Source organism: Oryzias melastigma, linkage group LG21, assembly GCF_002922805.2.
Source record: "Oryzias melastigma strain HK-1 linkage group LG21, ASM292280v2, whole genome shotgun sequence".
Classification (NCBI taxonomy): domain Eukaryota; kingdom Metazoa; phylum Chordata; class Actinopteri; order Beloniformes; family Adrianichthyidae; genus Oryzias; species Oryzias melastigma.
Window position 1 is genome coordinate 27,474,780 of NC_050532.1, and position 14,097 is coordinate 27,488,876.

The following is a 14,097-nucleotide window of genomic DNA, read 5'->3' on the forward strand; positions in this document are numbered from 1 at the left end:
GAATCGTTTCGGATGATTGTGTGACGTTTCTCACTAGGATCCGTTCCAGCAAAGCGACACGTCAGTTTGTTTATTGTCAAACACCTGGAGGCTTCACCTGCGCTTCACCTGCTGGAGCGGATCCTTCAACATCCAGGTGACAGGTGTCATGATGATAGTCAATCATTAACACCTCCTCCCTGCAGTTCGGGAGGAACCTGCAGCTCTGGAGAGCAAATGAAGGTGGTTTGATGTTGGACAGGTGAGTCCTCAGGTAAGCCCTCAGGTGAGCACTCAGGTGAGTCTCCACCAACATCTGCATCCTTTCAGAGAAGATGCAGCACAAACACATTCTGACATCCAAACCTTCCCGCCCTCTCATTGGACCTCTGGAGTCACATGATGCATTTTCTTTTTAAAAAAGTAACTTTTTTGCAGATTTCCTGCCGCTTTCAGGATATTCTTCTGCGCGCGCAGCTCCTCTCCCGGTTTTCCCGCCGGTGTCTTTTCCCGCCGCTGACCCGTACCTGCGTAACGCGAGCCGAACGAACAAAACTTCATCTTCAGGTATTGTACGTGAGGCTCAACGTGAAGCAAATACGGACAAACAGGAAAAGTCACCAAAGGTGGCTCGTGCGTGCTGCGCGCGCGGCGTTCCTGTTTTATTAAAGAAAAGAGAAAAAACAATAAAAACATTTAAAAAGTCAGAAGGTTTCCGGAAACTTTCTGCAGGAAATGACGACCTACCTGCAGGAGAAGAGGCCTGACCCCGCGCGCCGAGTACTGCTGCCGTGACAGGTGTGCACTCTTTATACCTGTCCCGCGCGCGCACGCTCCCCCCATCTCTCCTCCCCCCTGAGGTGACTCCTGGGTGCGCGCGCGCGGACACCTGTCGCGCTTGATCCAATATTGACTTTAGGAGGGAGGGGCTGCTGCCTCTGTGTCTGCTGGGGGGGTGAGGGGTGAGACACGCACGCGCGTGAAATGAATTATCTCAGAGCCTCCTCCTCCTCCCGGGCGCCTGGCAACAGCGCGCGCGCGTATAGGGCCTTGCTCGCGCATCATTTCCCTGCAGCTTTTGCCTTGCAAATGACGGCGCGGGCGCGCTGAGGAGACGTTTGTGCGCGGATCAGACGGTTCCAGCTTTTCTGAACCCAAAAGTCTAAAGGTGATCCTCCTGAGATCCCGTACCTGCTGCTGAGAGCCGCGCGCGCAGACACCTGTCATCCAGAGAGGAACGAAACTACAAATCAAGTTATGGAACATTTCATGAAGCTAAAGTTAAATTCATCCAGAAATGTTGGTGAAACGTTACTCAATGAATCGATTTATTGATCTGTCGGAGGCAGGTATTGATTGAGTGGATCTATACCATCTTTAAACCGTTTTAGAATGAAAATGTATATATTTTCATTGAAAAATACAATTTAAATTGAGCTAAAGATGATTAGGTAAATGAATTGGATCGTTCAGAAAGAATCAATATTGATTATGAATCGTATCGTCAACCACAGATCATGATATGATCAGAATCATTCAAATGTATCATTACAGCCCTACATTTTTTAACTAAATAATGCTTTGATTATTTATTTCATGTTTAAAGTAGAGCCGGGATTGATTTAAAAAAATTAACTATTAATCTCAAAATGGGGGAAAATTAATCGCGATTAATCACATTTTTCTTTTTGTGTTACAGTATTTGCCAACCACTTATTATCTGCAAATAATCACAAAATAAAATCACATGCAAAACTGTACATTTAGAGCATTTATTTATTCAATTGACGCTGTCAGTCAGATTTTAAAAATCTGATTAATCACACTTCTGTGTTGTGATTAATCACTATTAATCGCAACTTTTGAACACAATCACGCCGTGAAAGAGTAAATCGACGAGGCAAAGCGAAGGATGCTGCTCCTCGAGGTGCCCGAGGCACACATTAAAAAGCCAGAAAACAGAATGTATCTTAATCTCAGTGAAGCAAAGACATAAAAAGCTCAAATTGAAGCAGAATTTTGTCCAGTTGGAGCTCTTTTGTCTTCACCTCTGAGGTCCAGATCAGTCATTCATTCCTGGTGTTGGTGCATCTGTTCCATCTCTGGTGTTTCCCTTCACGCCTGGATCATCCAGGCTCCCTGAACATCTCAGGGCCCAGGGCCACCGCTGACCTTTGACCCGACGCTCCCGTGTGTCTGTTCATCAGCAAACACAGCCGGCCAATCAGGCGGCTGCGTGTGTGTAAATTAAAGCGGCGCAGCTCCGATTTCAAGCGTAATGGTCAGCAGTAAACATGTTAGAAGCATCAAACGCATTATCTCGTGATGGAGCTTTTACAGCTCATCCTGCTGCTGCTGCTGCTGCTGCTGCTGCTGTCGCTGTCCTCAGGCTCTGCTGGAGCTGCTGTGTGACGAAGACGATAAATCCAGGAAGTACGTTTGAACACAGGAAAAATGGTTCGTTTTTGAGATGATTCCTTTGACTCTACAACATGAACAGATGTCATTCTGGCATCTCCAGTTATGTTTTATCATTTATTTGTTCTTGTTTTTACATTTAAACTTAAAACAAACAATACTATAACACTTTTTTAGGTCACTATCCAAGGAATTCAAGCTTTAACCCCAGAAAGTGTAGTTTTTACTTTAGGTACTTGAAAGTCGTGCTTTTTTCAGCTATTTACCTCATTTATAACAAAAAGATTTTGTAAACCACACGGCAACTTAACATTTTTGGCCTTAAAAATGAGCAGAGTCTGCAAAGAACAAAAATCTTTACATTTCAATAGTCTTGACTTCAGAAATAGTTTGACTTTAGATTCTAAACTCAATCGCACAAGGGGAGAAAATCTAAAACAGAATAAACATTTATTGAACACTTTAGAACTACATTTTTAAAACTGGAACTTTTAAACATAATTATGAACTAGATATATAACATTAGCTGTAATGCTAGTGTGAATGCTGGAAGCTGAATTTGGCTGCTGAAGATGCTGAAATTAATAACTAAAAATGCTGAAGTTGATAGCCAGGTAACATACTAGCTAAATGATGAATTAGCTTAAAAAAATCAAATAAACTTAGGTTAGCTAAAACAGCTAGCATGTAGCTGAAATATTAGCTAAACTCCAAATTAGCCTTATAGTCCTAAAAGCTAGCGGAACACCAATTTTAAAAACTTTAAAACTGTAACTTTTTAAAAATAATTATGAATAATAAAATGCAGGAATATTATTCCAGATTAAATCAAATTAAACCTTAAAATACTTTAATATTTTCCATAAAAATATATTTTGTCAAAATTATACAAGTTAGAAATGAGAACAAGATAACATCGGGCCATTAATAAGAATAAAATGATCTGGAGGGCCGGATCCGGCCCCCGGGCCTTGACTTTGACATGTGTTCTAAAGTCTGATCAAACAATCTAATCAAAAGTAAAAAGTTCTTTGTAAACGAAAAACTCTAATTAAAGGAGATTAAAGCCAATTTTAATTATTTTGACGCGTTTAGGTGTTTTTGAAAATTTCTGCAGCACTGACACCGTTTGATGTTTCACTTAAAGTGATTTTCTGAGAAGTTTCTCCTGAGCTCCACACAAAGAACTTCATGTCAATCTGCTTATTTTCAGAGAAGCTTTTATCTTTCTAAAAGTTTCCTCAAACACATAAAAAACGGAGTCAGAAAAAGTACAGAAAAGAGTTTATTCAACAGCTTGTTTTCAGTTTTTCATGAAGAACACGGACGGCACTCTGACAGTCTGGATGTCATCATCTGAGGGAGAGGACATCACACGCATGAATCCTGGGACACATGCACTCACGCCTTCCATGACCTTCCATGACCCTCCTTTGACCCCGACAGATGACCAGGAGGAGGAGCAGACATGCACCAAAGACCTGCTGATCCAACACGGATGATCAAAGAAGAATCAAACATTCACACACGAAAGAGGCGGAGAAAACACTGATTGCATCTTTTTAACGGAGGAAGGAAATGTCTGGACCCTAAGGAGAAACGGAGCAGGAAATTCACACAACTCCACAAAAATATCACTAGATTGAGTGATCACAGTCTGACAGCAGGAATCAGCGACTTCTTCTGCAGTCCTGCTGGGACGTGACGAACCAGGCTGAGCCGCGACGGCGGGAAACCACAGCAGCTGATTTGTTGGAGGCGTGGCCACATGATCTCCGACACCTCACTGGCTGCTCCTGGCCTTCATGTAGGCGTCCCAGCCCGCCCGCCGGTACGACTCGGCGGCCTTCAGCCTATCAGAGGCCTCCAGGATGCCGCGTCCCACGATGATGATGTCAGAGCCTCTCCTGCAAATCACGTCCTCCGGGGTGGCGTACTGCTGGCCTAAAGCGTCTCCTGGTAGGAGGAGGAGGAGCAAACGATCAGGAACTGAGGGGTTTTTGACGCTACAGCTCCACCCTGTGGTGAAACAGTGACATTACACCGAGGTCTGAAACGGCTCCAGAGACGCATGAGGCTCTATGAGGCTCTTTGACTTCATCGTGGCTCTCAGGGTTAAAGAAAATAAAAACATTTACAATGCAGCTTCAAAGTGACACTAAACACATCGACTGATATGTCAGAACTTTTTAACCAACAAAACCAGTTGGAGACAAGAAAACTTGCATTACGTGTGATTATGTTAGTGTGAATGTTTTTTTTATGAAAATAGTCACTGAAGATGCTGAAGCTTTTTGCTGAAAATGCAAAAGCTATTTGCAGATTGCTACATTTGTTTAAAGACTGGAAATTTCTTTAAAGAACTATGAAAGAACGCTTAAGTTGACCTAAATTTCTTAAAATTTGCAGTAAAATTGCTTAAAAATCCCTAAGACATGCTAATTTTGTAAAAAATATTAAGTGTGTTTCTTAATTATGAGCTAAACTCCGAATTAGCCAAAAAAAACCTCAGTAGATCCCAAAATAAACAGTAAAGCTAGCCTGTTGCTTAAATACAAGCTAAACTTTAAATCAGCCTACAAATCACAGCAGATAACAAATTAGCCAAAAAACGTTAGCATGTAGCTAAAATATTAGCTAAACTTCATTTTTTTTTAGTTTTACTAGTAAAGATGAAAACAGTCTATGAATAATTTTAAACATAATTATTGTACGGACAGAATTCATTCAAGGGTTTTAACTGTCATTTACTGTCCTAAAAAATAAAATAAATAATAATAATATTAATAATAATAATACAGAATGGGTCACTTAGCTCTGATTAATGAATATCTGACCGAGATCCAATTCAATTCAATTTTATTTATATAGCCCAATATCACAAATTCAATTTGCCTCATTGGGCTTCATGCCTGTAGTTTTTACAGATGCACAGATGGAGTCATAAAATATGCACAATAGGTAAAAACTAAACAGACTATAAAGAACGGTCATCCCTGTCCTTAGACCCTCCCTCGCGGTAAGGAAAAACTCCTAAAAAACCTGAGTCAGGAAAAAAAGAAGAAACCTTAGGGATTCCCACATGAAGGAGAGATCCCATCCCAGGACGGACAGGAGATACCAGAACGGTTAAAGAAAAGTTAGCTGCTAAAACTGCATATATGAGTAGAGTTCATTCATATAGAGCTGAGGGACGAGTGATGATTAAGTCCATAGTCCAGATGAAGCAGAACTGCAGTCCACGACCAGGAGCAGGAGGACAGACGACCCAATCCACCAACGATGGTAAAATAAAACATGACACTTCCTACATTTGCTGCATTAAGATAATCAAATATGGTACAGGGTGTCTTTTATTTTGAAAGGATGTCATACAAACCTATGTCAAACGTTGTAAACTATTTCATATTTTAGAAACAAAAAAAAAAAATCTCTTTATATTTGTGTTATAGCCAAAAACAAATATGTTTATCATAATAGCTGCCGTAGCATAAAAATAAATGTTTATTTTCTCAAAGGAGAGTTTGTGGCTCCTTCTGGATTGTAGTCTGTAAGAAATTACTGCATTACACCAAAAAAAAAAAAATCTTTTTGGGGGGGATTTTTGAATCTTAGTGGAAGTAATTCAAGACAGTCACACTCAACTGATTCATTTTTTTTTTTATTCCCAGCAGATTTTTCTATGAAGTCAGATTTACCTCCAGTTTCCAGCTGCACCCCGGGGGTCATGTGGATGAACTGGGGGTTTTGGGTGACCTTGGAGCAGCAGATGAACCCCATCACAAAGTCCGAGTGCTCCTCCGCCATCTGCACCTGTAAGACAAACGAGCAAAGGCGCCGCTGCGGTAAAGCGAGCGGTTCTGCTGCAAGCGCCACGGCAGAAGAGCTCACCGCCGCCGTGGTGTATCCGCCGGTGGCCAGGGAGCCGCTGGAGCTCATCTGAGCGATGAGCAGGCAGCCGCGGCCCAGAGGCTTCCCCACCGCGCTCAGGCCCCGGACCACGCCGGGTCCCGGGACGGCGTGGGCGTTGACGATGTGGGACCACGAGGAGATCTGGTAAACGCCGCCTGCAGAAACAAAAACACCGATCAGTCGAACGCAAACGGGAAGAACGGGACTCAAACCATTATTTTAACAGTCGAGTAATCGGATTATTCACAGAGTGGATGTAAACACACATCTTAACCGTCATTAGCTTTAAACCAACTAAAATAAAGACAATTAAGATGGTCGTTTATTCAACTTTTAATGAGTCGTGGAGCTTCTGTTCATTCATTAGTTTCTGGTGTTGAAACAAGATTAAACTAGAAAAGTTATATTAGTGTGAATGCCTTTTTCTGAAAGTAGTCACTGAAGATGCTGAAGCTTTTTGCTGAAAAAAGTGACGCGGTTGACTTTAACTGCAGAAGGGATTTTCTGAAAATGCTAACGCTATTTGCAAAATGTTAGCTTGCTAAAAGACCAGAGATGTCACTAAAGAACTATGAAAGAGCGCCGAGGTTGACCTAAACTTCTTAAGATTTTGTAGTAAAATTGCTAAAAAATGTCTAATAGATGCCAACTTTGCAAAAATATTTAGTGTGTTGCTAAAATAGAAGCTAAACAAAAAAGCTAGCTCGTTGCTAAATTATCCCAAAAAAACTAAATAGATCCCAATTTAGCCAAAAGCTAGCTCGTAGCTTAAATACTAGCTTAACTCGAACATAGCCTAAAATTCCTCAGTAAACTAAATTAGTCAAAAACTTTAGCATGTTGCTAAAATAGAAGCTAATCTCTAAATTAGCCTAAAAAACTCACAGAAGATAAGAAACTAGCCACAAAAGTTAGCATAATGCTAAAATATTAGGTAAACTCAATTTAAAAAAAAAAATTACTATAAAATATAAAAAAGTTAGAGTTTTGTTCATCTTTACTACAGTCTGACTCCATGTAATATAAAGTAACGACTAATTGGTCGATTATTTTAACAGTCGATTTGTCGACCAATGGCGGCAGCCCCAGACCTGCGGCGGACTCACCTTCATACTGGTGCTTGACGGTGTTTCCGATGTCGGCAAACTTGCGGTCCTCAAATATGAGGAAGTTGTGCTGGTCGGCCACAGCCTGCAGCTTCTGGCTGAAGTCCAGCGTGAAGTCCTGTCAGCAAACACCACGTCATCAGAAAAGGCCGTCGGTGGAGCGGCCGCTTCTCCTCTACCTTCAGGATGTCCACGTGGGTCTTCAGAACGCAGATCTTTGGGCCGAGCGACTCGGCGAGCCGCAGCAGCTCCTCGCCGCTCGTCACGTCAGCAGAAACGCACAGGTTGCTCTGCTTCTCCTCCATGATCTTCAGGAGCTTACAGGCCAGAGGATGGACGTCTGAGGACGACACAACGTCAGCTACCACAGTCAGACTGGACCCACGGTTCTGGAGGACGTCGTACTCGGTAACTGGGCTCGCTCAGCATAGCTCTGCTCCCGATTCAGGTCCAGACACGCCTTCTTGGGGGCTGGAACCGCACCGCCGTTTTCCTTCTTGGGCCTAAAACAGGAACGAAGAGGTCACCTCTGACCGCCGACCCGCTCCCGCGTTCACCTGTCAGAGCCGGACCTGAAGGTGTTGTTGTCCTGGATGAACCTGCGGACGCTCTCGGCCGTCGGCCCGTCGATGCGCCCGGCGGCCAGCAGGACGTCCAGCAGCTTGAACATGGAGATGACGGGCAGGAGGCGGATTCCTCGGGACGCCAGCATCTCCGTGCCGCCCTGCTCCCTGTCCATCAACACGACGGCGTCCGTCACCTTCAACGACAAAAGTTTCCCTCAGCTCGCTGCGGCAGCGCTTCACGCCGCCGCTCAGCCGCCAGGCCGCACCTTCAGTCCCTCCTTAAGGAGCACGTCCGCCGTCTCCAGGATGCTGCTGCCGCTGGTCACCGTGTCCTCGATGATCAGACACGTGTCCCCCTCGCAGAACGAGCCCTCCACCATCTTCTTGGTTCCTACCAATCAGAGGAAGGTTAGCCAGAAAACTGATCCGCCTCCAGACGGAACCTGAGAACAACAGACCGACTGTCAGAAACCACAACAAGGTCTAGTGGCTGCCCGGCTCACCGTAGTCCTTGGCCTCCTTCCGCCTGATGAGCATGGGCAGCTCGTGCGTGGAGCAGATGATGGTGGCCAGAGGAAGAGCCGTGTACGGAACGCCACACACCAAACCGAACTGAAGGCCCTCCTCCTTCACGCGCTGATAGATGAGGCTGGACACCTGGAAAAAGCCCAAAACTCACTTTATAAAACACGTTTCATCTTATTTATGATAAAGATAACAGATTAGAGACGATGCACAAACATCTGTCTGAAACCACCGTCTTTAAGGACACTTCCATCGTCTTTTATGCGGTTACCAGTGTTTTTTTTTTTTTTTTAATTTGGGTATAACAGTTATAGTTTCTGCATTTGAGTCGAGGGTGGACCGTCTGCATGGAGAAACCCCGCCCCCTTTCTCTGTTTATGTCTCCCACTAGCCTGCAGCCCACTAAACCTCCACCCCCCCATAAAAAGACGAGCAATATCGTCTCTATGCAGTTTAAATGTATGTTATTTGTCTGCAGGTGGATGCATCAGAATGGGGCGGGGCAGGAAGCTTGTGGTCCCGCCCACCGATTTTCAACATCACAAATACCATCTTGTTCAAACATTTTTTCTTCTGCTCCAAATTCACAACAAATTGAATTAAAGAAAAAAACTCAGAAATTCAGTTTTGAACTTAAATTTAGTTATAAATTTCCTTTTATAATCAGATAAATGCTACAATCACATGTAAAAAACCCAATTTTTCATTGGTGTGGTGAAGAGTTTAAGTAATTCAGATTCACAACACACTTCACGATACGAGTCTAATTTAGATTTTTTTTTAAACTTATAATAAACTGGATGGTTACAGAGAAGTTTCCACAGATTTAACCGAACTTTGGTCAAAAGATGATGAACACTAAACCCAAAAACAAACAAAAACGCTGATTTAATCAAGAAAAAGATGGATTTATAGACTGAATAAATCAATATCACATGTGGAAACTCGGGACTCCACATCTAGGTCGGGTTAGATCTTTTTTTTTTTCTTCCTATAATACATTTTATGAGAGGTCCCGCGTGATGCTGAATCTGCATTAAACTTTTGTTCCGCCTGGTCCCGACGGACCTTTTAATCCGGCCCACAGATGAGCTACATTTAAAATCCTCCGGTTCTGCAAAGTTCTGAGCCCAAACCCAGAAACTTCCAGCTGAAGAAGATCTTTCTGCCTTCTGAAAGAAAGTGTTCCCCCACACGAATCGGGGCTCCTGCGCGGACGGCACGTGCGCACCGACCTGGTTCATGAGTCCCGGGTGGGACACCAGGACCCTCAGGTCGATGTAGATCGGCGTCATCAGGCCGCTCTTCAGCTTATACTCCCCGAACTTCACCGCGTTCACGTCATGGAGCTTCAGGATCAAACTCTCCACGGAAACGCCATCCATGCTCGAGGATTTCGGAGTTTTAACAAGTAAACTACAAACCCGCGCTTTAGATATTGACACGGAAGTGACGTGAGGCGTTTCCGTTCAGTTCCTTCAGAATAAGAGCCGCCGTGTGGTCACACGTGTGGAGCAGACTGGAGGACGGGTTAAAAGCACGCTGTCCAATCAAACTCTGGGCGTCACCTGGAGGTTTTTGTTTACTAAAAAATTCTACTTGCTGCAAACTACAAAAATACTTGGTCTTGGCACCAATATTGTCCTTTTTTACTCAAGCTCTCAATCCTACAATCCGCTTTTGTGTGATTCAAACTAAAAGATTTCTCATTTCAATATTGATTTTCTCCTACTTTACTGGTAAGTTGAATTTTATTTTATTCTTAAATGTTAACTTTAAGCTTTGAAGTGGTTTCATAATATGTTCACCTCAATATGTCAAAGTTAGTTTCTTTTCCCCAACCAAAAAAATAAATAAATTTACTTTTGCTTTATTTAAAGCTTGGCAGTTAAATCAAGTCAACTAAACAAGCCTGAGGGTGTAGACATATTCTTACACTTATTTATCACATGAATGTTTAATTTTGTCTGTAAAAACATTGAGGTACATCAGTACAGTAATTTCTGTCCTGGGTTCAAACCGTTTTATCATTTTCCTTAAAAGTTACTAATATTTGTTAACAGCTGATCATTTATTGTTTCATATTGGATACAGTTTTGGGGTTTTGGTTACAACAAAAATAACTGATTAAATTTCTCTTTTTACTGAAAAAAGCAACTTTTGATCATAGTTTTTCAGATTGAAACATTTATCTTTTAATCAAATTTACATGAAGTTGATGGAAAAACTTTATTGAAGACTAACTTTAAAAAAGTATCTTTAGTCTGACAGTTTTAGTCTGTTTTTCTTTCTATGAGTCAAACAATCTTGCTTTTAAAGATCATAACTTTATTTTAGGATATTTTCTGTTTTTAAAATGATGCGATGAAGTTAATAAAATATGAAAACAACAGATTTATGTTTTTCTTTAAAAGTTTATTAAAAAGATTCAGTCCACAGTAGTTCAGTTTTGGCTGCAAAAATATAAAAAGTTGATCAAAAAACAAAGTGTACACCCCCACATTAGCACTGAGCAAACACGTCTGAGTAAAAAGGGATAAATAAACGAAATGAAAACATTCAAACACAATCAAACACAGATCACATGGAAACAGTTTCCTTGTTGGTGGGTCAGTCTGCTTCACCTTCAGAGGTCTCAGCAGTTTATGAACCTCAATGGTTTATTTCAGAATCCGATGGGTAAAGAGGGCCGTTCATACAATCTCAAACGTTGGCAGTGCTTTTCCTTTAGAGGATGAAAGTGTGATTTCAGATCAACGACCTGCAGCTGCTGAGCTCGGGGACCAGAAAAACAGGATGGAAAATGACTTGGAAAAACTGCTGACTCGGCATCATGGAGATGTTTATCTGAGCAAACCAGCTGGAGGCTGAGGAAGCAGTTTACCAATAAAATATACTTTACAACAGAATACTGAGTGGCCGCATTAGATCTGCTGGTCTGAAAACGTCAGACGGTTCTGTGGCAGCCGTCATCTTCATCCGAGCTGAGCGGAAGGTTCCGGATCCAGAGCTCCAGCAGTGAAAACAGACAACGTGTGGACAAAACAGCAGAGTTTGTGGAGGCAACGTTTGGGTGAGGAAGCAGCAGGATGTGTGTCCAAAAGAGAAGCTCAGACAGTCCTGATAAGGCACGACGTGAGGTGAACGCCTGAAGTCCAAACGGGATGGAGATGTTTTCTCTACTGCAGCTGGAGGAGAAGTTTCACTTCCTCCATCCTCTCCTCACGTTTCACTCCAGCTGGCTCTGAGCATCTGCAAGCAACTCTGGCCTTAAACATTCGATGGGACAGTGGATGTTCTGCACAGGACAAAAACATGAATTTGTTTTAGCATTTCAGCATTTAGCATTTCAGATCTAAAAAAAACACTTCAGATGGGAACTTTATGGAGGAAAACACAAAACGGACACATTTTATGAAAACTTTACGCAATTATTATATGAAAATTCGTATTATTTACATGTATGTTTTCCTCTGCAAAACACAGTTAAGTCCAAACTGTTCTATGATTCCTTTAGGAAGAAGATTTGAGACAGATTACAGGAAATCCTGATGTCTGATTATCTGGAAGCAGCTTTAGGATCACCTTAATCTAATCAGAGGTCAGACACCTGCATGTACAGCCACACCAACTCCACCAAAAGGTGGATGTACTCTAGTACAGTTAAGTGATTTAATACATGATCAATGTGAAATTTACAATTATTTTAACTGAAAATCTTTGCTGTAAAGTAAGTCAGATTGTCACTTTTGTGAATATGTAATCACTTTTTATGTTTATTTGTCCCTTAAATATTTGTAATCAACTCTGCACTCTGTGACTTCATTTTTGAAAATAATTTTCCTGATCTTTTTCATTAAAGTTTGAACATTATTTTGCTCATTGAACATTGAATTATGAGGACAGCTTTACATTTTTTCATTTTTCACCGTTACTTTTGTCGTTTTACTTTTGATTTGATTGCATTAATTCTATAGAGTGATTTTTGTGACACCATATTACAAGCAAAAGTCACAGTTTTGAGATCAAAACTTTCTTAGTTTCAAACAAAATGTAAAGTGTTAAGAAAAAATATCATAATTTGAATCAAAAAATATTTTTTGCTTTCATTTTTTTTTTGCATTTGCAAACTTTTTCTTTCCTTTAAAAATATTTCTGCGATTGCAGCACAAACGTTTTTAGATGCGTAGTGACTCATCTCTCTTTCGCTCTATCTTTGATTTTTGCGTTCAAAAATTTCTCTCAGCATTACGTTTGTGCAAACAGCCTGCTGATTGGTCTAGATTCTATCCAATCGTGTGTCTCTGCAAAGAGTAGGTGAAAGAGAGATGAGGCACTACGCATCTAAAAACATTTGAGCTGCAAACATAAATAGATTTGCAAGCAAAAAAAAGTTTGCCAACGCAAAAATGTTTTTTAAAGCAAATATTAAATATTTTTAGTTGCAAATTATGATCATTTTTATTAAAACTTTACGTTTTGTTTGCAATTTAGAAAATTTTGATCTCAAAACTAACTTTTGCTTGCAGTATGGTGGCACAAAAATCACTCCATACAATTATGCATGTTTGTAATTCTGCAGTCATATTTGGCGCCCTCTTGTGGTAGCACGCGCACAGACATGTAAAACGTTCAGAACCGGGTTACAAAAAGAAGATCACATCCTCCTCACTCCTTGATTCTGTGGAGGACACTTCTAAAAACTGTTTTTGGTTTCTACAGAAGACATTTGGGGCTTTTCAATTGTACCAAATTTGAACAGGCGGGACTCTGGGAGTTGTAGTTTTTAGTAGATTTGAGATTAATTGGAATGGACTTTTTTTCTCTGGTAGTCAGATTGTTTGCAAGAAAAATAGTAAGATACACAGCAGAAGATTCTAAATCATTTTGATGACTTCTCAAAGTGTGAATTAAATCTGAAGGTAGTTTGTAAACTGCAGCTTTGAACGGCGCTCGCACTGACCAGTTTCTTCAGGGCGTTTTCCCGGTAGCGGTTGTAAGCGTCTGACGGCGGCGGCTGCAGCAGTTCGGCCTCCACATTCGCCTGTCCCCCCGGCCTCCTGCAGTTCTCACATCTCCAGCCCTTCAGAGGAAGAGGAGCAGAGCAGCCATGAGCAGCAGCTCCTCAGAAAACTGTCATTTCTGTGACCCAGGTGTCAGACGTAGCTCCTCCTACCTGCTGTCCTCCGTAGCAGGTGCAGGTACAGATGGCTCCCAGGTATTCCTTCTGCCACTGGTTTCCAACTTGGTACATTTTCCCGTCATCGTAGCATGTCGACTCATCTACAAACATCACAGAGACACAGAAATAAAATAGATTTAAAGGAGAGTTTGGACTGAAATATGAAGAGTCTCATCAATGAAATCTGCTGCGCCGGTTTTTAACAAAGATCTTTTAACCCAAAGAGGAAATTCCTACGTTTGAGAGACGAACAGCAAAGAAATGAAACATTAAAGACCCACTCTGATGAAAATTCATAACATGTTCTTGTGGCAAGAAAATTAGGCTAAAAACTGCATTTCCTTGAATTTATTTAGTAAAATCGTTGTGAACCAGGAGCAGAAGAAAAATACCATAAACAAAAAAAACA

The 14,097-nt window shown here is 41.6% G+C and overlaps 2 protein-coding genes across 2 annotated transcripts in view; both read right to left on the reverse strand.

Annotated features, from left to right (window-relative positions):
- Positions 1-3,665: 3,665 nt before the first annotated feature.
- umps (uridine monophosphate synthetase) lies at positions 3,666-10,020 on the reverse strand. Its single transcript, XM_024286216.2, has 10 exons — positions 9,742-10,020; positions 8,485-8,638; positions 8,248-8,372; positions 7,988-8,175; positions 7,821-7,918; positions 7,595-7,755; positions 7,416-7,533; positions 6,289-6,464; positions 6,096-6,210; positions 3,666-4,353 (listed from the first exon to the last, which is right to left on the reverse strand). The coding sequence occupies exons 1-10, from the start codon at positions 9,889-9,891 to the stop codon at positions 4,181-4,183; spliced, it is 1,458 nt and encodes a 485-aa protein (XP_024141984.1). The 5' UTR covers positions 9,892-10,020; the 3' UTR covers positions 3,666-4,180.
- An 880-nt stretch (positions 10,021-10,900) lies between these two features.
- Positions 10,901-14,097, reverse strand: part of fn1a (fibronectin 1a) — a 32,051-nt gene continuing 28,854 nt past the window's right edge. Inside the window, exons 47-49 of the mRNA XM_024286215.2 lie at positions 13,683-13,789; positions 13,470-13,589; positions 10,901-11,804 (exon numbers count right to left, since the gene is read on the reverse strand). Of these exons, the coding sequence (XP_024141983.1) occupies positions 11,736-11,804; positions 13,470-13,589; positions 13,683-13,789 (296 nt within the window). The 3' untranslated portion in view covers positions 10,901-11,735. The remainder of the gene's footprint in view (positions 11,805-13,469; positions 13,590-13,682; positions 13,790-14,097) is intronic.

Coding starts and splice junctions, on each gene's coding strand:
- umps (XM_024286216.2), bottom strand. CDS start 9,891: ATGGATGGCGTTTCCGTGGAGAGTTTGATCCTGAAGCTCCATGACGTG. Junction 8,373..8,484: donor GAAGGAGGCCAAGGACTACG/GTGAGCCGGGCA, acceptor TCTGATTGGTAG/GAACCAAGAAGATGGTGGAG. Junction 7,919..7,987: donor CAGGACAACAACACCTTCAG/GTCCGGCTCTGA, acceptor TTCCTGTTTTAG/GCCCAAGAAGGAAAACGGCG.